The 25877-nt window shown below is 43.5% G+C and overlaps 9 protein-coding genes across 9 annotated transcripts; 3 read left to right on the top strand and 6 right to left on the bottom strand.

Moving 5' to 3' along the window:
- Positions 1–356: 356 nt before the first annotated feature.
- O0I10_004481 (uncharacterized protein) lies at positions 357–3457 on the top strand (the record flags this gene model as incomplete). The annotated part of the gene is made up of 13 exons (XM_058484540.1): positions 357–424; positions 496–691; positions 760–1012; positions 1078–1364; positions 1420–1740; positions 1802–2287; positions 2357–2504; positions 2576–2709; positions 2779–2841; positions 2905–2998; positions 3061–3168; positions 3229–3378; positions 3441–3457. The coding sequence occupies 13 exons, from the start codon at positions 357–359 to the stop codon at positions 3455–3457; spliced, it is 2325 nt and encodes a 774-aa protein (XP_058344801.1).
- Positions 3458–3765: 308 nt separating this feature from the next.
- On the top strand, positions 3766–5291 carry O0I10_004480 (uncharacterized protein; the record flags this gene model as incomplete). Its single annotated transcript, XM_058484539.1, has 5 exons — positions 3766–3900; positions 3969–3975; positions 4037–4941; positions 5022–5125; positions 5201–5291. 5 exons carry the CDS (start codon positions 3766–3768, stop codon positions 5289–5291), a joined length of 1242 nt encoding a protein of 413 aa, XP_058344800.1.
- Positions 5292–5709: 418 nt separating this feature from the next.
- Positions 5710–7263, bottom strand: O0I10_004479 (uncharacterized protein; the record flags this gene model as incomplete). Its single annotated transcript, XM_058484538.1, has 3 exons — positions 5710–6393; positions 6455–6520; positions 6598–7263. 3 exons carry the CDS (start codon positions 7261–7263, stop codon positions 5710–5712), a joined length of 1416 nt encoding a protein of 471 aa, XP_058344799.1.
- Positions 7264–12376: 5113 nt separating this feature from the next.
- On the bottom strand, positions 12377–12963 carry O0I10_004478 (uncharacterized protein; the record flags this gene model as incomplete). The annotated part of the gene is made up of 3 exons (XM_058484537.1): positions 12377–12450; positions 12504–12578; positions 12639–12963. 3 exons carry the CDS (start codon positions 12961–12963, stop codon positions 12377–12379), a joined length of 474 nt encoding a protein of 157 aa, XP_058344798.1.
- A 1540-nt stretch (positions 12964–14503) lies between these two features.
- Positions 14504–15537, top strand: O0I10_004477 (uncharacterized protein; the record flags this gene model as incomplete). Its single annotated transcript, XM_058484536.1, has 3 exons — positions 14504–14907; positions 14977–15406; positions 15469–15537. The coding sequence occupies 3 exons, from the start codon at positions 14504–14506 to the stop codon at positions 15535–15537; spliced, it is 903 nt and encodes a 300-aa protein (XP_058344797.1).
- Positions 15538–15731: 194 nt separating this feature from the next.
- O0I10_004476 (uncharacterized protein) lies at positions 15732–17112 on the bottom strand (the record flags this gene model as incomplete). The annotated part of the gene is made up of 6 exons (XM_058484535.1): positions 15732–16192; positions 16282–16544; positions 16644–16767; positions 16839–16884; positions 16941–16963; positions 17046–17112. The coding sequence occupies 6 exons, from the start codon at positions 17110–17112 to the stop codon at positions 15732–15734; spliced, it is 984 nt and encodes a 327-aa protein (XP_058344796.1).
- A 959-nt stretch (positions 17113–18071) lies between these two features.
- Positions 18072–18476, bottom strand: O0I10_004475 (uncharacterized protein; the record flags this gene model as incomplete). The annotated part of the gene is made up of 2 exons (XM_058484534.1): positions 18072–18335; positions 18417–18476. 2 exons carry the CDS (start codon positions 18474–18476, stop codon positions 18072–18074), a joined length of 324 nt encoding a protein of 107 aa, XP_058344795.1.
- Positions 18477–20039: 1563 nt separating this feature from the next.
- O0I10_004474 (uncharacterized protein) lies at positions 20040–22393 on the bottom strand (the record flags this gene model as incomplete). The annotated part of the gene is made up of 7 exons (XM_058484533.1): positions 20040–21454; positions 21517–21673; positions 21748–21782; positions 21849–21956; positions 22021–22084; positions 22140–22241; positions 22319–22393. 7 exons carry the CDS (start codon positions 22391–22393, stop codon positions 20040–20042), a joined length of 1956 nt encoding a protein of 651 aa, XP_058344794.1.
- A 385-nt stretch (positions 22394–22778) lies between these two features.
- Positions 22779–24806, bottom strand: O0I10_004473 (uncharacterized protein; the record flags this gene model as incomplete). The annotated part of the gene is made up of 7 exons (XM_058484532.1): positions 22779–23070; positions 23181–23320; positions 23401–23508; positions 23581–23883; positions 23942–24097; positions 24158–24272; positions 24340–24806. 7 exons carry the CDS (start codon positions 24804–24806, stop codon positions 22779–22781), a joined length of 1581 nt encoding a protein of 526 aa, XP_058344793.1.
- Between the last annotated feature and the right edge of the window lie 1071 nt (positions 24807–25877).

Below are 25877 nucleotides of genomic sequence, written 5' to 3'. Positions count from 1 at the left end.
ACCATTCATTATTCGATACAAGACAATGAGGATGGGCCCATGTGAATACGCTAACATTATCCTATAAAGGAGATATTTTCATTGAGGAAAGTTGCATGACTCCAAGTGTGGCGGGTTGACGTTCCGAGAGCAAGAGAGAAAGAAAGAGAGAGAGCGAGCGAGCCTTGACCACCAGCGGAGAGAAAGGAACAGTTGAGCCGTTTATTCCCAACAGCTCTCCAACATCTTCTTGATCGATTGCAAATCTACGTCAACAGCTTGACTCTTTTGGTTGTCGACCACTTTATCTTTATTCTTTCGTTTGAAACAACCTCTGTTCACCAACACCTCACACACCATCTCACTATTCCACAAACATGTCGCTGACCAACTCACGACATTCATCCGCGAGAAAGGATTTTGGCCATCCCAAGCAAAATCAAAGGTAAAGACACGATTGGATATGCGTTCATGGACATGAGGAAACGGCCATTTATTCTATATGCTCAACTCTAGTCGCGGGAGTAACAAAAAGTGGCCCAACAGCAACCGTGGAGGAAGTGCAAGTGGCAGCCATGGACACGCCAATACAACGTCGTCAACAGCAACAGCACCACCACCGCCACCACCAAAGACCATTGAACCTTTGGAAGATGCCGAAACAGCACGTATGATGCATGATCGTATGCTATTTTTGCTTGCCAATTTGACGGTAAGATTCTGAAGATGGGATACATAAAAAGAGAAGCATGATGGGAACTAAGGGTATGATTCATCTAGGGCAGTGCGGTTCAGGTTACTGTCAAGAATGGAACAAAGTTTGAAGGCATCTTTCATGGCGCATCTACTGAAGGTGATCTCGGGATCGCTCTCAAACATGCACGCAAGATCTACGACCCTGCAGCTCCCAAAACTGATAAACAAAAGGTCAACCCTTATCCTGTCAAACCTTCCATGTTGATTATGGGCAAAGATGTCGTCGAGATTAGTTGCATGGATACGGATTTGACAGCTGGCGATCAGGAAAAGAATAGTGAGTATTATATGCAATGAGCTTGTTGGGGCAAAAAAAGTCTAATGCAATGATGGCGCACGTAGCATTCAAGACCGATACGGATATCAGTGGAAAGCTTGAGATCAAAGAGCGTGAATTGCATCGATGGAATCCCGAAGCTCATGTGAGCGAGGGCGAATTACTTGGATCTTTGGAAGAACAAACGTCGACTGTGGATGGATCATGGGATCAATTTGCTGCCAATGAAAAGCTATTTGGCTTGACAACCGATTTTGATGAAGAACTATATACGACACGTTTGGATCGATCAGCACCTGATTATAAGGAACGTGAAAGATGGGCCATTGAAAAGGCAAACGAGATTCAAAAGGTAAGATTCGATCGATGAACTTTATTCATCATCATCTAATATTTCTCTCGTATAGTCTGCTACTAGCAACGTTCACGTGATGGAAGAGCGTGGTTTGATTGTGGATGACAGTGGAATGGATGAAGAAGATCGATATGGTGCGGTGGTGCGTGACGTCAATCCCAACAAGTATACGCCTCCAGCTTTGCGAAAGCATCTTCGTACCGAATCATCATCCAAAAAGGAAGCTGCTACAGAAGGCAGCAAGACCGAGAAAGCTGCAGATGCCACAACCGCTTTGCACCATCTCAAGATATCCAACCTTCCAAAGGGTGGTACAGCTGCACGATCACCTGTTGCAAACTTACCTACTTCACGCCCACATGCAACTGATAAGGTGAGAAAGAAAATGTGAGATACATGATGGGATGGGTGTCTAATAGGTTCATCTTTAATAGAAGTCTGCCGATGGACAATCCAAACATATTGAAGCTGAAGTTGCCAACACATTTCGTGCATTTGCCATACAAGAGAAAGACAAGCTCCATGCAAAGAAACAAGCGATCAAGAAGAAGGAATTCGATGATTTGATGCAATTCCACCAAACGTTCAAGCTCAAGTTCCCAGTGCCTACCGATATTGTTCCTCTTCTTTCAGCTGGCAAGAAGCCAACATCACCAGTATCAGATGACAAGTCTCCGACTGATAAACAAGAGAGCATTTCAGAGGAAGAAAAGAAAGCTGAGCAACAACAGGCAGCATCATCCAGCTCCAAGCAAAGCTCTTCAGCTACTGGAGAAAAGGCCACTGACAAGACGACGACTACAACAACAAAGAGTGAAAAGCCTTCTGCAGAAGCCAACAAGCCTGCCAAATCCACATTCAAATTCAACGTTAAGGCCACTGAATTCAAACCAAACCCAACAGCACCAGCATTTGTTCCTGTAAGCTTTTTTTAGGATGAAAAGGAGGAGGATGTATGTATGTATATATTGATGGGGGAAATGATATAGGGTGCCAAGCCTGCTGCTGGTGGAAGTTCTCCATTTTTCGCTGGACGTCAATTGAAGAAGGGCGCGGCAGCTGAACCTCTTACATTAACCGAAGCTTTTCATCCACCTTTTGCTAAGGGCAAGGAGCCAGTGGCACCTAATTCAGTCGGTAAGGAAAGAAGGGAACCGCGTATGAGAGCAAAAGGAGACATGAACCTTAACGTGAGCCACTCGATATAGGACCAACATGGCCATTTGGTACCAAGCAATATCGACTCCAATTCAATCAATACTCGGCATATGAAGAAGACATGTACGCTGGCTATGGTTCACCTGGTTATCCATACGGCTATCCTCAATATCGCTATCCACCAGTATGTCCTTCCTGAGAAATAGGCTATTGATCCTTTGATCAGCATACTGATGAGCGTTTCTTTTTTTAGCAATACGTGCAAGGAATGCCTCCCATGCCACAGCAAGGAGGTCATCCATACATGAGTCCTCAAGTAAGCTTTTTTTAACGATGTAATTCAAGGAGACACTTACATGGATCTCTTTTTTTTTTGAAGTTTGTGCAAAACGTGCCTTTCACAGCGGCACCGGTTCCTCATGGTGCACCATCCGCTGTCGCCTATAGTCCTCAAATGGCCAATGTTTCTCCTCGTAAGTCTATTTTTTTGATACCCAAGGTTGTCATGGAGCATGTGCTCAATGTCACTATATAGACGGTTCACCCTATATGCAAAACTTTTCCTCACCGCAACGATCACCCATCCCTCCTCACGGTGCACCCCCTCAACCTGTTTACCAATATCAAGGCGCTGGTCCTCATGGTACATGCAATGAATCGGAAAAGTAATACATGGTATTGATATAGCTGCGACTATCTTTAGGTGCTCCAGTCATGATGACATCTGGTCCAGGCCAAGTGATGGTACAAATGCCAGTGATGGACTACAATCAGGCCCCATACCCCTATCCGCAACAGCAGCAACAACCACAACCACAACAACATCCCGAACAATCGCAAACCTCCACACCTTGTAAGTTATTCTTTATATGATCACGTTACTATTTACTGCCCACTCACACGAACATTCTATAGCTACCACCAACGAATAGTCCGCATCATTTACCGAAGCTTGATATGCAGTTTTGGGACATGTGAAAAAATAAAAAGGGTTTTATCACACCCCAAGTGCGTGTTTTTTTGGAGCTGGGCTGCAACAAAGTTAGGGCCTTGTACTGCTTGTAAATTGTGTGGGATCCTGTTGTCGAGAAGGCCTAGAATGCGAGATTCGAGAGAGAGAGAGTGGTGCATGAGATCAACCCAACTCCGCGTTGGCATGTCTATAAAAGCTGAAACGACCTATTGTTTGTTTGTCTTTTTCGTTTTCCAACATTCAGTGTCCAAACCCCCTTCTTCCTTCATGCTTCATCCTCCTGCAATAATAGTATTAGTGTTCGTGTTGACAGCTCTTTTGGCTGCATCGGCAGCACCTATGGACACCAACGATTGTACTTCCTTCATGATGGACGATTCAAATGACAAGATACATCCATTGGTAGGTTTTGACAGAGCCCATCATGTCATGTAACATACCATTCATTAACATTTCTGTTTTTTCACTAGTGCACAAGTAAGCTGCAATCAACATGCATGTCTTTATTCCACAGCTTGTTAACCTGATGACTTTTTAGACCAAAGCGTCCGAGTGCATGAAACCACGGCCACTGCAAGTGCCAAAGCTGTGTTACCAACATCGCCAATGGTTCCTCTCCATGGCAACGACAACGATAAACAAAACCATGGCAACGATTCCGACCAACACACAATTAATCATGACACGACTACTGGAGATGATAGCAAACAAGACGTTGACCACCAAGGTGCCCATCATCGATTTGATTTCCCTATCGACCACAATACTGGCAGTGACATGGACCATGGTGTTGACCACGACATTGATCATAACACTGACTACGACTTTGGCCATGACATTGACCATGACACTGATAATGACAGCGACAAAGATGATGACAATGATGATGACCATGAAACTGATAATGACAGCGACAAAGATGACGACAATGATGATGACAATGACATTGACCATGATTCAGACGACACTATGGAACATGCTGTTGATGACAACAATGATCACAGCACAGCTGACCATAACATCAACCATGACACGTTCAACGACACCACAAGTGAAATTGACCATGACTTGGATGATGATAAACAAGACGATGATGAAGACGATATACCAAGCAATACCACTATCAGCAAAAACAAGAGTGGCCTAACGGTGATACTTCAAGATGATAAAAACTTTTGTCTCTTCCTTCCAAGCTCCCCGGGCAATCGAGACGAGAATAATGGAAAGAATGATCCTAGTGCTATCAGCGATTCAGAAAAGTCAGCTCGTGTATTTTGCACATCCAAATCGAGCCAACATGCTGTCCCTGGTGGAAAGCCCATGCCCAAAGGGTTTATCAAATCCGCAACATTTGCCAGTGATCGTAGTCGTGATTTTGTGCAAGTAACGGGATCCATTGACCGTGATGCATATGCATTATCGCCCAAAGACGGAGGTGGTCAGGTACAGATTTCAGTAGTACATTCACACTCCTCACGTCACTGATCCACTCACTCTTTTTCTCCCTCTCCTTGAATATATAGTACGATAATCATGGGGCTGGATCACCACCTGAATCCCAATGTATGGGTTATCCCTATTTCGTCGCATTGGTCGAGCCCGACATTAATCATTTTTGTATCCGATGGTAAATGATTTTGCCCATATGGTACATACACACACAAGCAGCATGATTAACAATTTCCCTTTTTATTGTATGTAGCTGCAAATGGTATAGCGACTGCCATGCAGGCCGAAGCGCTTATGGTTGCCAGCGTGTCATCCCTGAATTGCCCCCCGATCATAACTTGTAATGTGTGTATCTTTTGTATAATGCGGTTGTTGTAGTAAACAAAGCTATGATGCTTTTTATTTGCCATAACGTATCAATGTCGGAAATGATTTTCATGTCAACGTGAACACTACATTCATGCGGATGTAACAGTGATACAGCAGTGACAACATTTAAAAGCAACTCCGGTTCATGGACAGCATGCATCGGCATTTGGAAGTTTCATCTCGTGGCATGCATGTTAATATCAAATGTGGGATAAGCAAGGTGGATGATGATAAAAAGACAATGCTATCATCATGAAAAACCAAAGTCCAACGACATGACAACGAGCTAGTGGTGGTCATATTTATAGTGCGTAGAGGAGAAAGGTAAACAAGATATCCAACGCATATTTATTGGGTCGCCAAAAGATTAAAATGAGGGAGAATATACAGATGCTAAAAAGTATTTACATTGCGATAGCGCTTTTTCATGGCGAATTGCTTTTGATTTTGGAATAAACCACGCAAAGCATCAATAACTGCCGGGGAATCGATTTGATGGTCTCTGCCGAATTGGTAGGCCAGTCTAGATGGATCATCGTGAAGACGAATATTAATCGGTATCTTGGTTCCTTGCTCCAACTCAACGTTGATGGATACGACAATGGGGTTATCAACTTTGGGTGGATCGGCTGCTTTGCTGGGAGGTACAAGAGGTGTCCCTGCTCGATAGTTGGCTGGTACTGGCTTGGAGCTCTTGGTCGAGTACTTGGGTCGGCTGCGATTGGAGAAACGACCACCTGATGGCTTTTCATTCGCACTCGTATTAGTATCCTCTCCCCATCCTTCTGCAGAGACACCATTGCTTGTATTTGTTGTATTTCCCCATGTCGTATTCGACGTTGTTGTTGTTGTGGTCGTGTTATTCCATGTGCCCCAAGGTTCAGATTCAGCTGGTATCCAATCATGCTCAGGTGACCATCCATTATCAACCTTGGGTTCCTCCATAGTGCTATTCGTATTATAATCTCCTGCTGGTGGTGTAGATGGTATATTGGTATCAGTGGATGTAGCTCGTTTTGGTAATGGCGACCATGAGTCAAAGTCTTCAATCAGCTTTTCAACCGGTGGATCCGATTTCTATACATAAGCAGACCATTGTAAGTATGAAACAACGTGGATCTTTTACACACAAACACACCTTTTCATTCTTGTATTGATAATCAGCAGGAGATGGTTGTCCATTCATTGGAGATGATATAGGCTCCTATTTTATGTATTGTTAGTAACAATGTCCCATTAGAAGAGAAAGATAGAGAGCGAAATAAATAGGATGAGACTTACCGATTCCCAAAATGGATGATCTACCAAAGGTTGGTTTCCCCACGATGATACGCCATTGGATGGTGGTGGCCGAGTTGTAGTAGTGGAGCGAGATGATGTTGTTGGTGGGTAGCCACGACTACGAGCAGGTTGTGATGAATCCATCCAAGATGGATAATTGTTGTTGATAGGCGACTGTTGCTGCTGCTGTTGTTGTTGTTGCTGTTGTTGCTGTAGCTGAGATGCATCCCATTGACTCCATTGTGAAGACGCGTTTGGTTGTGCTTTTGGACGACTCAAACGTGCACCGCTCGGCGACTTTTTGGCGTATGTCTCGTCACGATTGGAGTGTGGCGTTCGTGGTGAAGAGCCTTTCTTGTCTGGTAGCTTTTTGCCTTTACCACCACGAGAGCCACGCTTCTTGGTACCCTTCTTGCCTGGTACTTGGATCTTTTTGCGTTGTTGCAGGATAGCTTCTTCTTCAATAGGCTTGTAATTCTTTCCTTGTCGATGCAATCCACCGCTACCAAGTCCTTTGGGACCAATCTTGGCATTGGGATCGGCTAGTGCATGCCAACCTGACAAGACAGCCTCGTCCTCTGCATCGTTGCTCCCCTTTTGATCTCCCCATGCGCCAACAATAGGTCCATATTCGTCATCGCTGTTGTCGCTACTGTAATCGCTCATGTGTGTATGTGTCTCTCTCTCGTCGTCGACAGGGAAGTTGACAACCCTGATTGTATACAAAGAGGAATGAACGGGGAGGAGACAAGGTTGATATTTTCAAGTGAGTGAGAAAAAGAACGGGATTTTGACTCCCATCGTTTTGACACCTTCGAATTAAACTACCACGCTTCCTGACTTGTTTCACTGATACACATGCATTAGATTTCTTTGATATTCCACGTGTAATTCATCCCTTTTCATTATATAAAGAAATCCAATTCCTCTATTACAACATGCTATGGTGTGGCTAATCCTTGCTTGATTCGTTGTCTCTGGATCAACCCCCAATTGAATGCATTCATTGCATACAAGATGTTGATCATGTGTGCAATAGTGTATTTATGCCTGTGTTCTCTATATGTGATTCCTCAATGGATGAATTGACTCTAGAAATCAACTTTCCATTGTATGCGTCATTCACGTATGCTCTTCTGTACTTGTTATCATGTCCAAACTCGCATACAGTATTGTTTTTCTTGAAGGTTTCGATCCGCGACGTCCCCATCAACAGTGAACAAATACCCAAACGTGGACTAGACATGGATTTTGGAACCAGGTATTAAAGCACAACATGAAGGAACCTTATCCAATCCCCCCTTTCCGATCTTCAAATTTCTATCCCCCAACCAAGCTATCCACATCTTGCACATACAAGTTGATAGTACGATACCCTTCTAAATGATACGTTGAATCCAATTTTCATTCAATCAAAGTCGAAGAATAGCACGTTGTAGTGTGAATGTTTATGAAGTAAATATGATAGAGGAACAATATTGCAAATTCACGAATAAGATACAGGGGGGTAATCACATTGAGGAAACAAGGGAATATGTGTCATTGTATTCTTGTTTGTTGCCATCATATGTAAAAGTCCTTCATCCATGATTGCAAAATAGCTGCTGCGTGCATCTCATCCATCATCATCATCATCCTCGGCCGTATCCACGTGATATGGTCCATCGTTCCTGCTGACAACGTGACAAGTGATCACCATGATTGAATCCACTGCATTGATTGAATCCATCCACCATCACCATTCCAAATCCAATATGCTGGTCAAAAACCAGAGATTACTGCTGATGTGCTCCCTTTCCCATCTGCTCCCTATCCTCTCTCTTTGTTGGTCATTTTCCATCGCAGCTCAACCAGGCGAAGATTGCTTGTATGGCGATGTAGGTGGTAGCTGATACGGGATCATCCATTGGAATCCGTATGTATCCAAGCAAGTGCTACACGTAAATAAAGCTGCTCCTGTACAATGGGCTATCTCCTGTTCACGCAAAAAGGCTGCAAGGCAAGTTGCTGCAAGTAACTTGAGTCGATGGAGAAAAGACGTCGCTGATAGCAACTGTTGGAATGAACGTTGCTACGTTTGGTTGTGGTCGAGAGGTGTGCAAGAAAGTGCGTTGTAGTAAGAGTGACAAGACTGTGTACACGCCATGAACGTGCCATCTAGTCAAAGGCTTTCGGATCAAGGCAATTGATGATTAGCAAGGTAGGTTGAAGCATGACAATCGTTTGCAAGATGTAGTAGTGTAGTTGTACTTGAATGGGGCCAGCATTTGAGAATGGGAGGAAGAGGGAAGAATCTAAGAGAGGAAGAAGTGGAAATTAAATGCAGGGTGAATTGACATTTCTTTGTTTGACCGTTGCTCAGTCAAATCCACTCGGATCAAGAGAAGTTGAATGATGACAATGATGGGTTGGAGCAGGACAATCGTTCACATGCATTGAGTTGCTTAAAAAAGGTGAATGGGAGGAATGGGCTGCTAGCTGGCGGTTTACAAATAAGTTTGCAAAATGATTTCTCTGAAGTTGGATGATGTTTCTGTGTTTGACCGTTTTTCAGCCAAATCCCCTCAGATCAAGAAAGTTGAATGATGGACATGATGGACTGGATCAGAGCAATCGTTCGTATGCATTGGGTTGGGTAAAAGAGCTGAATGGGAGGAATGGGCTATCAACCAGCAGTTTACAAATAACTAATCACAATGATCTTTGTACTTTTGGATGATACTTCTGTGTTTGACCGTTTTTCAGTCAAATCCCCTCGGATCAAGAAAGTTGAATGATGGAAATGATGGGCCGGAGTAGAGGAATCGTTCGTATGCATTGGATTAGGTAACAAAGGTGATCGGTTAAGAAGTGCACTATTGACAATATCCCGTACATTGCGAGCTAACAACCATTCCTCACAATCGGCAATGTGCGCTGATACGACAGTGGAACGATTCTCCTGCTTCAGACATTCATTTCCATGATTGGATTATGTTGATCCGAGTTGATTTGGCTGAGCTACTTCATACAAGGTTACTTCAGTTGAGCAACATAGAGCATGGTTAGATGTGTGGATTGATGTAATCCCTCTTTGGCTGTATCTCAGCCAAATCAACTCGGATCAACATAATCCAATCATGGAAATGAATGTCTGAAGCAGGAGAATCGTTCCACTGTCATAGAATGGGCAACGTACACGTGAAATGTGTTATGATTATTGTCAGCGGGGTACAGTATGCATCCTTCCATCCTTCTAGTCATGCAAAGTAGCTGGTCCCGAGACCTCTGCATCTTTTGCTCTGTCAGGGTCTAGCTACTTTACATTAAACAAAGACCACTTCTCATATAGCATCACGCTTACAAACATAAAAGTGCCTATATCTCCAAACTTTACAATGAAACGTGCGGTTTTTATTAGAGCAATGGGCTCGGCTTGGCCAACAGCACCTTGTGTGAAAGTTTCACGTTCAATGTCGCAACTTGCCCAAAAAATATTTTTCTGGTCGTCGTCGTCGAAGAGGTCGACCCCCAGATCCAGTTTGGCTGGTAGCGACATTGCGAAATCTGGGATTGGCATGCTTGATCGTGAAACTGGCATCCAAGGTGCAGTTGGCCAAGCCGCGTCCATTGCTGTAATAAAAACCCCACGTTTGATTGTAAAGTTCGGAGATACAGGCATCTTTATGTTTGTAAGCGTGATGCAATACAAAAGATGGTCTTTGTTCATTGTCAATCAACTAGACCCTGACAGAGCGGAGATGCAGAGGGACTTCTTTGTGTAACACAGCTCATTGGGTGGTACTAGAAAGGATCAATGCATGATAATACATACTATGATAATAGTTCATAAAATGCCAGCTAACAGCCCGTTCCTCCCAATTCCATCTTTTTTCAAATCCACTGCATGGGAACGATTCTCCTGCTCCAGCTCATCATTTCCATCATTCAACTTCCTTGATCCGAGCTGATTTGACTGAGCTACACCCAAACAGCAAACATGAAAATAAATGAATCGCAGACCCTGCGAATGTCTCCGTCTTTCAAACTTTTGGACGCTCCCATTCCAAATTTTCAAATGAAGCGTGAGGTTTTTATTAGAAAAAAGTTGTTCAGCATGCTCGGAGCATCATTCTGACCAATCTTCAAGTTGGAGGTGGGCAATTTCGGGGCGGTGGGCCGTCCGCTCTTTTGTTGGTGTCATCCACCATTTGGACAGCCCCCGCATTTTAAATCTTCACAATGAAGCCTGCGATTTTTAAATGAATGAAGGTGATCAGCATGTTCCAGCGAACCTCCTGACAAAGTTTCAAGTTCGAAATGAGGAATCCCAAGGTAATACACACTATGTCGATAAATCATGAATCGGCGCTGTCCTCCGTTTCCGATTTACATAGTAAACCCACACTGCACCCTCCCATTCCAAATTTTCAAATGAAACATGAGGTCTTTTTTAGAACAACGTGATCAGCATGTCCAAGACCATCTTGTGTGAAAGTTTCAGGTTCGAGATGGGCAATCTCAAGGTCATGGATCAATTACAGTATGCATGGATTTATACAAGAGGTGTCCGACAGCTCAGCCTACTTTAATTTCCACTTCTTCCCTCTTCCTCCCATTCCCTACTGTTGGTGCATTCAAGTACAACTACACCTGCGAACGATTGTCCTGCTGCTATCCATCATGTCAATCCTACCACACTCTTGATCCGATTGTCTTTGACTGAACGGCAAGTCCATGGCGTGTACACACCATTCTTGTCACTCTACTACAACACGTGCCTTCCTTGATACTACACAATGTCTTGCACATCTCTCTCTTCCACGATCAAGCGTAACAGCATTCATTCCAGCAGTTGCTATTAGCAAGGTCTTTGCTCCATTGCCTCAAACAGCGTTCTTTACTTGCAGCAGCTTGCCTTACACCCTTTGTTACGTGAACAGCAGATAGCCATTGTATAGAAGCAGCTTTATTTACGTGTAAACAACGCGTTTCAATACATACAAATTCTTATGGATATGGATATGGACCGGAATACTGCATTGCTTTGGCACATGGGATGGAAGGAATGGTTCTCTTGGCCGTTTAGCACATGATGTCTAGTTTGGATGACGCCATGTCACCAATCAACTACGCCACAATACAAGCAATCTTCATCTGGTTGAGCTGTGAACTGCGATGGAAAATGACCAACAAAGAGAGAGGATATGGAGCGGATGGGAAAGGGAGCACATCAGCAGCAATCTCTGGGGCTTCTTTCAACCAGCATATTGGATTAGGGATGGTTATGGTGGATGGATTCAATCAATGCAGTGAAGGGAGTCATGGTGATCACTTGTCACGTTGTCAGCAGCAACATGGATCATATCACGTGGATACGGACGAGGATGATGATGGATGAATGGGATGCACGCAGCAGCTATTTTCCAACCATGGATGAAGGATGTTTACAATACGATGACAACAACCAAGAATACAATAGCACATTTCCCTCCGTTGCATCTTTATGATTCACCCCACCCCGTATCTTATTCAAATCGCAATGCTGTTCCTCTATCATATTTACTTCATAAACATTCACACTACAATGTACTATTCTTCGACTTTGATTGAGCGAAAATTGGGTTCAACCTATTATATAGAAGGGTATCGTACTATCAGTTTGTATGTGCAAGACGTGGATCGCTTGGTTGATTTTATGGATTGAAGGAGGGGGACATGTCTCGATTCTTTCTTTTATGTACGCCTAATGATTGTAGGATTTATGAGCAACGGCTGATATTGGGATATTGGGATATTCTTAAACCGGTAATCTTGCATAGTCTTCGGGTTCCTGCAATTCACGATTGCCCTTGCTGTATGCGTGAATCGTGGCTTTGAATGGAGCATTAGGCTTGTGCTCTCGTTCACTATACCATATCATTTACCTTCAAATCCCAAAACATCACTCCCGAAGTCTCGTTCCAGCAATCTTGTCACCTCTGTTACTCCACTAGCAACTCCTAAACTATTCATAACATAATTAAGGATGTCGCTCAAACCTTTGTATACTTTCTTTTTACCTGAAGCTTGGAGAAGGTCGAAGACATGCACCCAAGAATTGCGACGTTGCCAGTCTCGAGGAACAACTGCTGATCGCACTTCAATCAAGCACCACTTGCCTGCAGATGAGCATTTTGTTGATAACAATGTGATCTTGTCGGATACACATTGGATGGAGAGTATTTGGCGGAGAGTGAAGGTATCCCAAGAGGCAAGAAGAAGGTTGTCCATCTCGGCTTTCAGACAGTGGTGCGAGCATTCCATCAACTTGAGGGTGTCTTCCTCCACCCTCTCCAACTTGTGCTGACCAAATCCAATACCATCGAGTAGCTTTTTTTTGGCCATTGGATAGGCAAATCATTACTTGTTTTTGTAATTTGGATCCGATTTCGCACCTATTCACAGAATACATTGAGCTTTGAAATTAGCTATCTCTTAAAATGGGTATACTTAATGTACTTACCATAGGAACGACACTACCATGTGGAGGCTCCATTGATCACCATCCCTTCCGAAAATAAGGGCTGTGTTATGTTGACGTGACATTACGGGTCCATAGCTAGAGCCATACTGAATTCTTGACCTTTGGAAGTGACGGACGCCTATGGAATCAAGGATCGTAGTAGGAGAAGGTATGGCTTCATTAAAGGCGCTTTTAGGGAAGCCGCTATGTCATCCTCATGAGAGCTATAGTACAATGTGCCGCCTAATCCAATTCTGAAGATGCACCTAGGGAGATAGCTACATTGAAAGAAGTATAAATACGTGCTTCATCAAACGAAATGATTGGGTCTTCCCTTAATAAAAGAGTCAAATATCACAATGATAGCAATGACAATGAAAATGGGAAAACAATGAACACTATGGATGAACACAAAGATTAGCTCTCATGCATAAGGTTTAGAGAAGGCTCTCCACCACGATACTTACCAAGATCTTTTGAAGGTGTCAGCAATCAAAGAGTGATATGATAGGAAGAAAGAGATGTGTGGGTGAAAACCATATGGACGACGACATTCTTGCTTATTTTTTCATGGTGGGTGTGGGTATTTATGTGAACACAAGCAGGGGGGAATAGGCGATAAATTGTTTGTTGGGGATGATGATGGGATGATAGATTATTGGGAGTACCTTTACCAGTACTATGTGAGACTTGGTGTGATGCATAAATCAGGATTTGTGATAAATAAGGTGGCGATATCCATCAACCGTTTGGTATGACAAATCACTTTCTGTGCTACTATAAGGCGTCATTTCCGGATGCTTGTGTGTGGGATACGTTGCAGAAAGTAAAGTTGATAGCATCTTTATCGATAAACATAGTACACAGTCGTAAATGCATCGCCCAGCATTGGGATGGTATAACGCCTTCCCGAATTGCATTGCCCCACGACGCAGCACAATAATAACAAGACACCATATGGAACCTGCCATTTTACCATTGTATTCTAATATCAAGAGGACTATGAATGCCCCATTACCTATCGAGCGTTTATAAATCGCTTATCAAGAAACTTGGCTACAAAGACAAAGAACATCGGTCTTCATGTTAAACCCATAACGTTTGTAGCGGCGCACATGATGGATTGTTCCTCAATTACTCCAAAAAGGTCTATAATTGGGACAATATTTATTTTACAATACGAATGTACAATCTCAAGGGGACAACCCAAATGTGTTATGTTTCCAATATCAATAACTTGGATGAGGATGATGATGTTAGCTAGCGTTTACTATGCAAGACACCTAGACTTGTAATTCCGAAAGTGAGTCGCTGATGATGGGATCAGTGCCGATCAGGAACTTGAGATAATCTCGTATCTCCGTTTTATCATCTCTCTTTGTTCCCTTTGTCTCACACTACTCACACTATTTTTTACTCCCAATGGCGTCGAAGGAAAAGAAAGATCCCGTCTTCTCACTCATTTCTGGCACTGTGGCAGGTGCTGTGGAAGGTGTCATTACATACCCAACCGAATACGTCAAGACACGGTTACAACTTCAAGCTGGCGGCAAACTTCAACCTGGTGAACCACGATTCAAGGGTCCCATTGACTGCTTGGTGCAAACATATCGTACACGTGGATTCTTTGCCATTTACACAGGTGTCAGTGCATTGGCAATCGGCAATGCTGCCAAAGCTGGCGTACGGTTCTTGACCTATGACCAAATAGCGAACCAGTTGCGAGACAAGGATGGCAAGTTATCTGGTGTTCGAAGTCTATTAGCTGGTCTTGGTGCTGGTATGACAGAGGCAGCTTTAGTGGTAACGCCATCAGAGACCATCAAGTATGTATTTTGGAGAGGTGGGGGTGGGATTTGAGATAATGCATGATTACTTACTCTCCCCTTTTTTAGAACCAAATTGATCCACGACAAGAACAGCGCATCACCAAAGTACAATGGCCTTGTTCATGGAACACGTCTCATCATCAAGGAAGAGGGTCTTAGCGGCATTTACAGAGGTCTGGGTCCAGTGATGGCACGTCAAGGTGCTAATAGTGCAGTGCGCTTCAGTTGCTATTCTACCATCAAAACGTCTCTACAAAATTTCCGTGGTCAAGGTGATGTGCCACTTCCATCCGCATACACATTCCTTGCAGGTGCTATGGCTGGTATTGTTACCGTTTACTCGACGATGCCCTTGGATGTCATCAAGACTCGCATGCAGGGTTTGGATGCAAAGGTTCTTTACAAAAACTCGGTCGATTGTTTGGTTAAGGTTGTCAAGGAGAATGGTGTATTATCCCTTTGGAAGGGTGCTACTCCCCGGTTAGCGAGATTGATTGTAAGTGTCAATGAGGTGATGGAGAATGAGCATGCATTATTAACATACGTATGTGCCTTTAGTTCTCGGGTGGTATCGTGTTTACAGTATACGAGAATGTTTACTCAGGCCTTTCCTATCTCAAGCACTAATTAGAAGCATCACTCAATAAATGCAACATACACATCAAAGTTTGAACAGGATACAAATGCAAGGTGCGATATATTATGGAATGGTCAACAAGTAAACTATACACTAGAATGCAATAAGGGTAGTTGTATACATATATAAAAAATTGGATATCGTATGTCGAGAGGAATAATGATGCGATGGTGCTGTGCGTTTGCTATACAGGAGAATGGGGTGATCTTGGGCTAACAGGTCGATCGAGGTCTTGCAGGGATGCACTAATGGAAAGCTGAGTGACGGATCTCATGACTTCAGGTCGACAGCTATCGGGCTCTTTGACAGGATCATCCATGTTATAATCATCATTGGCAAAGGGTGAAGAAGGACGTGCGAGAACAATGCTATCATGATCGGAACCAGAAGGACGTCGACTTGCAGCACCTGATCCACGTCGATATTGTTGATAATGTCGAGCATCCAATGAATGGCGAGAGGTAGGTCTGCTGCTGCTGTTACTGCTTTGCATACGAGTGGGACTACTTGGTTGACTTGATGGATCACGATGCTTGCAGTGTCGATTATTTTGAACAGGCTTCAATGGCGTACGAGAAGTGTAGGACATTGCAGGTGATACAGGGTGGCTGTTACTGTCGACGGATGTGGGAGACTGTACAGTAGCTGACAAAATAGTATCAGAAATGGTAAAAAGCAATAAACCAGCACGGACTCTTCCACATTTTCCCCCAAATGGTTTTCCTTGTACTTACTGCTGTTTTCAGCTTCATATTCGGGAGGTTCGATCCATTCATCGGGAATGACGCAAGGGAACATGGTACCTAGCTTAGCTGCACGATTGATCCATCCTGGTGCTCCTTTGTTGGTAAGCTTCTTGCATAGCTCATGGGTGAAATGATTGCAATTCCTCGTCAATAGGTTGTAAGATGTGCCAACAAATTCGTGGGATATTTCATGTAACACTTCTTTGACTTGGGCTTCGCTTAGATCGGTGCATCCCATAGAGATGGATTGTCTAATGTGGCAAAAGCGGGTGATCAGTGATTCATTTCCTTCTAATTAAGCCATTGTATCACCATCACCATCACCACGATCATATCATCAGAAAACTTACTTGAACAAAACACCTGGAGGACCGATCTTGGGCTCAACAGCAAAAACACCTGTGAGATTCTCGTATTCATGGCCACCAAAGCAGTATTCACGTCCTGCTACTTCCACACCAGAATGATAGATCCCTGAATTTCATTGTTATCAACACATCCATCGATACTCCTTCACAACAACAGGTTTTTTTCTTTGTCCTTACCAACCCCAAGCGTATCTCCAATGTTGGTGAGAAGACTCGGCTCAAGCTGCAATAGAATCCAATATCAGTATCCTTGCCCAAAGTTTGAAGCATGTTGCTTACCATATCATACACGTTAATAAAGACTATAGAAGAGTTGAATCACGATACCAATGAAAGAATGAGTGCATGTCGTAAAGAGAAACAACAGATGGTGTGAAGGGGTACCTCGTAGCTTGTTTGCATTGTGTGAATGACGTGATTTCCAGAACCCATTGCACATGCTTTCGAACATTGTGTTCCACCATAAAACAAAGAAGTCCAACCAACTCGGGAAGGGCTCACCACTTTAAAAAACAAGACCTTGTGACACAAGACATCAGGGTGGATTTGAGAGATGAATGTTCAGGCACTCTACACTGACGACCGTCATATATCATCCTTCAGTTTAAACATCACTTGCATATCCTGCTCATAGCATTACATCATATTCAACGCACAAAGGTACATGTATCATTTACAAACATAAAACAAGCATCGCTTTTATTTGTGTTTGGAGTATAGGGAGAGCGAATACAAGAAAGAAGTGCGTGTGTGTGTGTGTGTGTGTGTGCACGTAGTCTACAAGGCAAACAGGGTACTCCAGCACAAAGGTGAAGTTTAAAAAGGTAACCCAACACCCCCCCATAAACAAGTGCTCGTGTTTAAAAGGAGTACCATTCAACGAGCTTTTCTTGTTTTTATATTATCATTTTCTTTTGTTTGATTGTTAGGCCTATAAAAGGCCGCCAAAAATTGCCGCAGCACTGGGAGACCCAGTACTTGCAGACGGGTTATTGGTTGTAGTTTTCAACCAGCAATAAACCAGCATCGGTAGAACCTCACTTGCGTGGTTTTGCCCTAGCACAAGGATAAAGAAAACGAAAAGGGCCTTGGGGAGACCCTCTTTTTATAATTTTTCGCAACCCCAAAAACCGTCACAATGGAAAGTTGTAGAAACGTTTCATGGACCAATAAACGACGGCAAACGAATTCGCCAGATTGAGTTCGAAATCGTCGCCCGCAGCGACGTTTTCACTCACAGCCTGCTTGCCTGTGCCCCAATTTGCTTCCTTGGTGTTACTCCTTTTCTGCTGGCCGTGCACTGCCGTAGCATACAAATGATAAATTGATGGATCCATTTTTAATGACAAACGCTACAACTGAAATGAAAGACATCAAAAAGAAAAAGAAAAACAATGATGGTGGAGGTGCTCAAGACATTTGACGCAAAGCATCTTCTGCTAAAGCGTTGCGCTCACGTTTCCAAGCATCATCACGCTTGGGACGATTGAAAGCTGTTTCATACAAGGCCGAGCTACCAAAAGTCTCATCAAACTTGGCACCTGTTGGAGCAAATCCAGTGGCATCCATGGCTCGCATGCCCTTAAAGTCAACTTGAGACGCGTTGAAAGCACCAGCTGAAATCCTATCCCACAATGAACGTCTTCTTTGAGGAGGCATTTGTGGTTGCTGCGGCTATACATACGTAACACGTGAGATCATGTCATTCATCATCATCACTCAACGCTTATACAGTAATACATTCATCATACATACCTCGCTGTTGACCATGGATGATTGTTCAGTGTTGTTGCTGTTTTCACCAAGTGGTTGCATGTTGGAAAAAAGGATGAAGAAAAAACAGATGCATTCACACGCCCATTTTTAAAGCATCACCTGGCTTATGAGAAATTGTTGAATGGATGTAAACATGTCTTTTGCAGAGTACCCAATCAAGAATGGAAAAGGGTTGCATAAATAACACTGGAGCTATCCCATTTTCATGCTTCGGGCCATCCATCCTAAAGATTCTCTCATCCACCAACTCAATATCGATATCCATAGCGACAAGCTTGATTGCTGTCAAAATAGAACTACTTTTTATTGCATCATACAGCGGAAGAAACCATCTAATGCTAAAGGTAGCAATGGTTGGTGACAGAAGGCAATCATCCTGGCAACGAGGTAATCACCATGGCAACGAGGCATTCTATCCATGACCCATTGAAAGCAAAGTTGTTCATCTCGCGCATGACCCCAATTATGACAACCGCTGGAAAGCAATTTGCATCAACATTATCCGCGACTGATGGTGTGTGAGTGTATGGTGCTATTCGATCAATGATGCTGCATCCTTTTATTGATTGATGGCCAATACATCTAGTGATAATGATCATCTATAGGATCCCACATATCCATCCTCATATCCACACGTCGTCAATCTCCAAGGATATTGCCGTCTTGTCTCAAACGCATTGAAAAATAAACGTGTTTCAATCGTATCTTGTCTCTTGGAAGCTTGGCGTATCATCGTACGCTGCATATCCATTGTTATAATCGTCTTCATGACCCATTGATCCAGTACCATCATGTTGTGGACGTTGTAGTATTGGAGCAGAAAATCAACCCAAAACGTTCAGCATTCGAGTGTTGCTTTGACCACGTTCAAGATCTTGACGTCTCATTCTTGCTCCATGTCGTAAAAGATCCTGGACAGTAGATCGTGTGCGTTGTCAATGTCATAAAAGCAATGAGGAAAAGTAAACGCGTGTTGAGTTACGTATGTAAGAGCGAGAGAGCAAGAAGGATTCCTCTCCTGCAATGCGTTCGTTTACGTGCCGGCTTCCGATCCCGGATTATAAAGCTCCCACATTGATCTTTGTGCACCCATTCTTCCATGATGATTGTAATACAATGACAATGTCAACCATGCCAACAATGAATGTAGAGAACAATGGCACGCTATGAGTGATCAAGATTAAGATCGGCTTTAATCTACGGTACAAAAAAGGATCATCATCCACTATCGTGCTTACCAACAAGGTGTATTGGTGTAGGAGTGTGTTGTTGTAAGCAATGAATGAGATGCGTGGCGTACATTTCTTGTTGTTTATATGCATAGTAGGCGTGTGAATTGCCTACATTTGATGATATCCTATCATGTTGTTATGGTGCAACATTCCTCCTTGTTGATCACCAGCCGACAACCCATTTCAATATGCAATCTTTCATGTCATTGATTTCAGCAAGAATAAAAACAGGTGTATTGGACAAAGATATATAGTACAGGCCACTTTTCTCGTGACGAATTTGCTGCAGTAGTGGATGGCAGCCGAATAGGTTGATAGAACAATAAATAGTATAGAACAGAAATGTAATGGTAAATCATGTTACAGTAATCTAAGCGCGGTTGGCTTGTTTTTGATCATCATCTACGTTGTTGTTGTCGTCTTTTGGTTTGCTGTTTTGGTTGTTGTCGGCTTCACCAGCATAAGCGTAGTCATGCACGATGATACCATTTTCAGTACTCTCAACAATGCCGCCGCCGATTGATATTTCTTCAATAGCAAGTGAGGGTGTTGACCTTGATGCTGATGCATTGTCGTTTAGCGATACTTGAAGGGATTGTGATGATGAGGATGTGCCACTGGTAGCCGCGGGTGCCAATGTAGTGGGGTCACTCTCACTGTTACTGTTGCTAGGTTGATTGCTGCTACTACTGCTGCTGCCGCTGCTTTGCCCAGTAGAGTTATCGGCGCTTTGGCCAATATGTAAATGTGCGTATTGTTGTTGTTTGTGCTGTTGCCACTGATTCGTAGATGATGATGATGATGATAATGGAGGTGGTGGTGGTGGCATTTTTGCAAGTGGTATTGATCCAAGGTTTTTGGCTTGGCCATAATCAAGTACTGCTTCTTCGGTTAATGTAGGTGCTCCAGCTACAGTAGTTGATCGTTCTCCTCGTCCAAAAAGACGTTTAGCAAAGCTGAATGGATCAAAACGCCTCACTGAATATAGGGATGCAGCTGCTCCATCGGTGATACGGCTATTGACACGACGCATTTCTTCTCCCCATTCAACATAGCCATAGGCTGTTTCTCCCATTTGAGCTCGGTCGGTACCAATTCTTTCATCCTCGTGATGCAAACGTAACTGCATGGATGGAATCTTATCAATGATAAGAAGCATGATGTAGGTGACGACAAAAGACCATCCCGAAACAGCAGCGATCATGGCAAGTTGTATGGGCACTTGCATCCAATGACCATCGAGCCATCCGCCAATTTGAATATCTTCAAGAGGTGTACCTTGAGGACTTCCAAGGCCAATCACATAGCGTTCCGCAAAGATGCCTGTCAACAACAATCCAACCAAGCCGCCAACATAGTGCACCGTAAAGACATCAAGCGCGTCGTCAAAGCCATACTTGTGCTTGTATCGAACTGCATAATTGCATGCAACGCTGCCAAGAAAGCCAAACAAAAGGGCACTGCTAGGAGACACAAATCCTGATCCTGGTGTGATTGTGGCGAGGCCTGCAATGACACCTGTTGTCAAGCCGACGACACTCCATTTGCGTGTATACAACCAGTCAATCATGATCCAGACGACAGCACCCACACAAGCTGCAAGGTGGCTCGCTACAAACGAGTTGGCTGCACGTGCATCAGCTGCAAGGCCGCTACCAGCATTGAATGCAAACCATCCAAACCATAAGAATGCAAGGCCAATGTACATGTATGAGACATTGTGTGGTGTTGGATGCGTTTGTTCTTGAAGATGTCTTCTTTTGCCCAATAACATTGCATAAGCGACTACAACATTTTTCACATGCGTGAGCTTAAAGGAGATGATTTGTTTTTTGTAATCATCTTACCAGCAGCAAGGCCACTGGATGCGTGAACGGTGGCGCCACCTGCATAATCCATAGCACCCATTTTGTAAAGCCATCCATTGGGATTCCAAATCCAACATGTAACAACATCGTAAACGAGGGTTGTCCATACAAAAATAAAAATGATGGAGGGACCAAGCTATGTAACAAGATCATTATTAGATGCCGCCGCTATCATGTTGTAGGATGCCCAACACACACACTACTACTTACCGACATGCGTTCCGCGGCAGCACCAAAAGCCAGTGCTATAAATTTGAATCGGCGAAGCATAAGTAATCAGAGATAAGGAAAGCTGATTCATTATTTTTTACCTGGTGTAAGACAAGCAAACATGGCTTGAAATATCATGTAGACCATGGCAGGAATGGTTTGTCCTTCAAATGCAGGAGCTACGCCAACGCCACGTAATAAGAAATGAGCTGTATCATGGCAAACGATGATTAGATCAAGCACATTTGTGATTACGTTACAAGAGTGACTTACTGGTATCACCGATAAATGGACCAGCGTTGGGTGAAAAGGTCAATGAATAGCCAATAATGTACCACTACCCAAATTTTTCAGCGGTCGATCAATTATGTGCATGCGCTAAGTAATCTTACCTGGAAGGAAACCACTGCCACGCACAACATGGTGAGGTACATGAGAGACAAGGCATTCTTGGCTTGTGCGAGACCAGCATAAAACAATCCTAGTGCTGGTGTCTAAAAAAATCAAGTCAACAATCATTGTCATGTGTGTGTGTGTGTGTGTGTGTGTGTGCATGTTGTGTATTACGTACCATCAAAAAGACGAGGGCGGCGCACATCATCACCCAAGCCGTGTTACCGGCATCAATGGTGTATTCGCTATCCATGTGTTTTGTGGCTGGGCGTCGTGATAAGATGAATCAATAGGATGGTGATGGATGTGGGGGAGAATGGTTGTTATCTGCTGGTTGTTGTTTGTGGAACGATATATGACAAGAAGAAGAAAAAAAGAGGATAAAGAAATTGATATCGAGTTATTCTGCCGATATAAAAGATAAAGGACATGCAAGCAAGCACAAGCATAAGCAATAGCAATCGTTTCCGAGATCAAATGGGTCATGATTGGCTTGATCAATCCGCTATCGTTATCAGTTGCACCCCCCAAATAAAGGTCTGATCATCACTCCGATAACACACACACACATGCTGATAAGATGGTTTGTTGCGTAATGGATGTATGTATTTTTGCTTTCATTTTCTAATATGACTCTTTTAATATGTAGATCCAGTGGTCATTTGGTATTCAAGTGGGATGTCCTGGTTATGCTCGATTGCATTGGCCATAAAGCCCATAAAGCGATCACCATATTCAGCCGCGTTCACCGATGAAATGGCATGTTTGTCATGGGTCATGCTCTTGAAAAAGTGCTCGGATTTCTTTTTGGCGTCGTAGGCGGTCAAGATATCGATCACACCCAAGTAGTACAGTATTGATGTTGGCCGGTCATTTTCATCCGTTGATCGGAAACCACCGTCATCCGTATAGAATACACACCCAAGACGACTGACACATGAAGATGAAGAGAAAATCCCGTAATCAGCTTGTGTTACTTGAATGCATATATCCCCTTCTTGCCATGCACCCTTCCAACTCTACCCGATTATAACACTTACTCTTCCAAAGGCTCATCAGGTAATTCCGATGCATTGAGGCGATCCGGATTAGTCTGTGCAAGCGTATGGCGATATACCTCAACACGGCTTTCACGTCGTTTCATTACAGAGGCTCGTCGTTCCGCGGTCTTCGTATCAGGCTTATAAAAAAAGTAACGGAATCAAAATCAAGTTTGGTAAGACGCTAAACGCCTCCCTCCTTTCACCTTATCAACCTTACCTCAAAGAATTGTAATGTGGAGTTGCGGATGTTTTCCTTATTTCCTCTTGCCATGTAATGAACGCCGATCAATAAACTGTAATCCATGAGATTCATGCGTACAAGCAACTTGAAAATTGATTGGGTCAGTTAAATATAGGTTGATGATCCCTTGTTCCTCCTCCTCAAAATCCTATTTACCTTGACATCACGCACAAGCTGGCTAATGAAAAGCTTTCGCTTGGATGGACCCATTTGTAACTTCTTTTTGTTCTTTTCAAAGTTGAGATCCTTCATAACAGCATTCTTGCTCTTGGAAATCTCCTCCTCAGGTAAAAAGCGACCAAACGTTGAACCCTTGAGATCGTACATTTCATGGATATCATTATGAGGTGGGAAGACGTTGCCCATGACGACGAAATGAATCTTGCGCCCACGAGGAAGTTTGACTCGATGTAATCCATAGTAACGGCAAAGTAAAGTGTTGGGATTATCAACAACATGCTAACATAGGCTTATAAGCTCCTCATCCACAACGATTGAAATATCGCTTCGTACTTACATTATAATAATCGGGAAGGATTCTGCGTAGACATTTGTGCTCTGAATGATGAATAGTCTTGATGATGTAACGGTAGTCGCGGGAATAATAAAAGAAGCTACCACTTTTGCCAGGGGATCCCAATTCGGAGAGAATGTATTTACTTGTTAATGAAATCTATCATCTTAGATGAGACACCCTGTTCCTGATTCATCCAAAACCCTGTATCACAATTACCAAATAGTCTGCAGGATCGATACCGAATTGAGCTCTCAAATGTCGAAACACCCAAGGTGCATAATCCTTAAACTTGAAGTCGTATCGTGCACCAGGCGTTAACTCATCACCGGTACTGTAGTATCCATACAACTTACATGAGCGATCCATGTTCCTGACCCTTTTTTGATCCAAAGACTTACACATCAAAAGCAAGCTTGTGAGCTGCCCAAAAGTCATCTTCCACCAGTTCTCGATCGATTTTTGCTGATACACGACCCACAGCGATGCGTATACCAGTGAGCATGTTGTACATGAGGACGTAATTCTGATGACCTTCAGCGACTCTTGTGCCAATAAGGACTCGATCATCATCCAAACGGGACATGCGACGAAAAGCTTTGCGCCTGGCTGATAATTCTCGATGAAACTCTTCTGAGGTACGTCTTGGCAAACGATCACGAGGAGAAGTGGGTGCTGCAGGTTCTGATTCTGCAATGCTTGCTGGTATGGGGGTCGATGGCGGCGAATAGCTGTCGAATGAAGACACCGTTGTTGCTCGTGACATTGTATTCATGGCAGCCACCGGGGCCACCGAGAGGGTATCTGGACTAGTAGTTGTAGTTGTTTGACGCGCCTTGTAGAAATCGTCGTCGTTCAATGTAGACATAAGGAATGGAAAGGGTGGTGGTAGTGTTGGTGGTGATAATAAAAGAGAGAGAGAGTGAGAGAGAGAGAAATGAGTTGTCGCTAAAAAGGCAGCTCGGCTGAATGGCCAGGCAGTGTGTAACATGTACACGAGTAGCATACACAAAGAAAGCAATAAAGCTGCCATCGGTTATCTTGCTATTTTACTCTCAGGAAAAGGAGAAAAAGAGATCAATACCAACAATAGAGTATTTATTCATAGTAGCTACTTTTTACCCTTCTTTTACTTTTTCTTCTTCATCTTCCTTTCTAGTAGAAAGGGCGTAGTGAGTGGTGAGAAAAGAAATGACACGCACCCAGGTTGAACCGATCTAATGCATTCAAGTGGTACACACGCACACACGCACACACGCGCACGCAACACATGAGCAAAGGCGATCCATAATGACAGCTATAGAATAGACCTCCGCCCTGGTGGTTGCATACATACAAAATGTGTTGTCACCGAGCAACAAGCACAACAAATGTGACACTGACCTCATATGACACTTGTCCATGCATTATTACTAACGCTTTGTCCTTCCGCACAATAGCGGAGCAAACACACTAGCCACATGCTGTCCTTCGTCATTTCCTTCTCCTCCTCCTCCTTTCCACCCTCCCACTCCCCCAACATCATCATTGTCCTAGTTGAAATACCACCAACTCCCACTTGTAAAGTCATCTGATTCTATCCTTCTGCACATATATCAACCAAGACGAAATCCATATGTTGAGCAGCATACACTCATACACGTGTTGAGTATGTAACAACCCATGATCAGATGCTGCGACAATAACGAGGGCATGTGGACGTTTGATGCGTGATGATGGCAAATGAATGATGGTGCCACACTCATATGTACCCAAACGCATCATGATGCATATAGAAGACCAAAGAAAACGATCAATGGCAGCAACCTCCATCGCTTCATGTATTGCATAAATGACAATTACAAGATCGACCTATATAGTAGTGTACGACCCATATTCTTGGATAAAAGAAAAACACATGCACACAGACGAGATCTGCTGCTGTGGTTGCTTTACAACT

This window comes from Lichtheimia ornata (genome assembly GCF_029851405.1).
Source record: "Lichtheimia ornata isolate CBS 291.66 chromosome Unknown scaffold00016, whole genome shotgun sequence".
NCBI lineage: Eukaryota > Fungi > Mucoromycota > Mucoromycetes > Mucorales > Lichtheimiaceae > Lichtheimia > Lichtheimia ornata.
The sequence above is the reverse complement of the archived record's forward strand: the minus strand, read 5'-3'. Positions and strand labels throughout refer to the sequence as shown.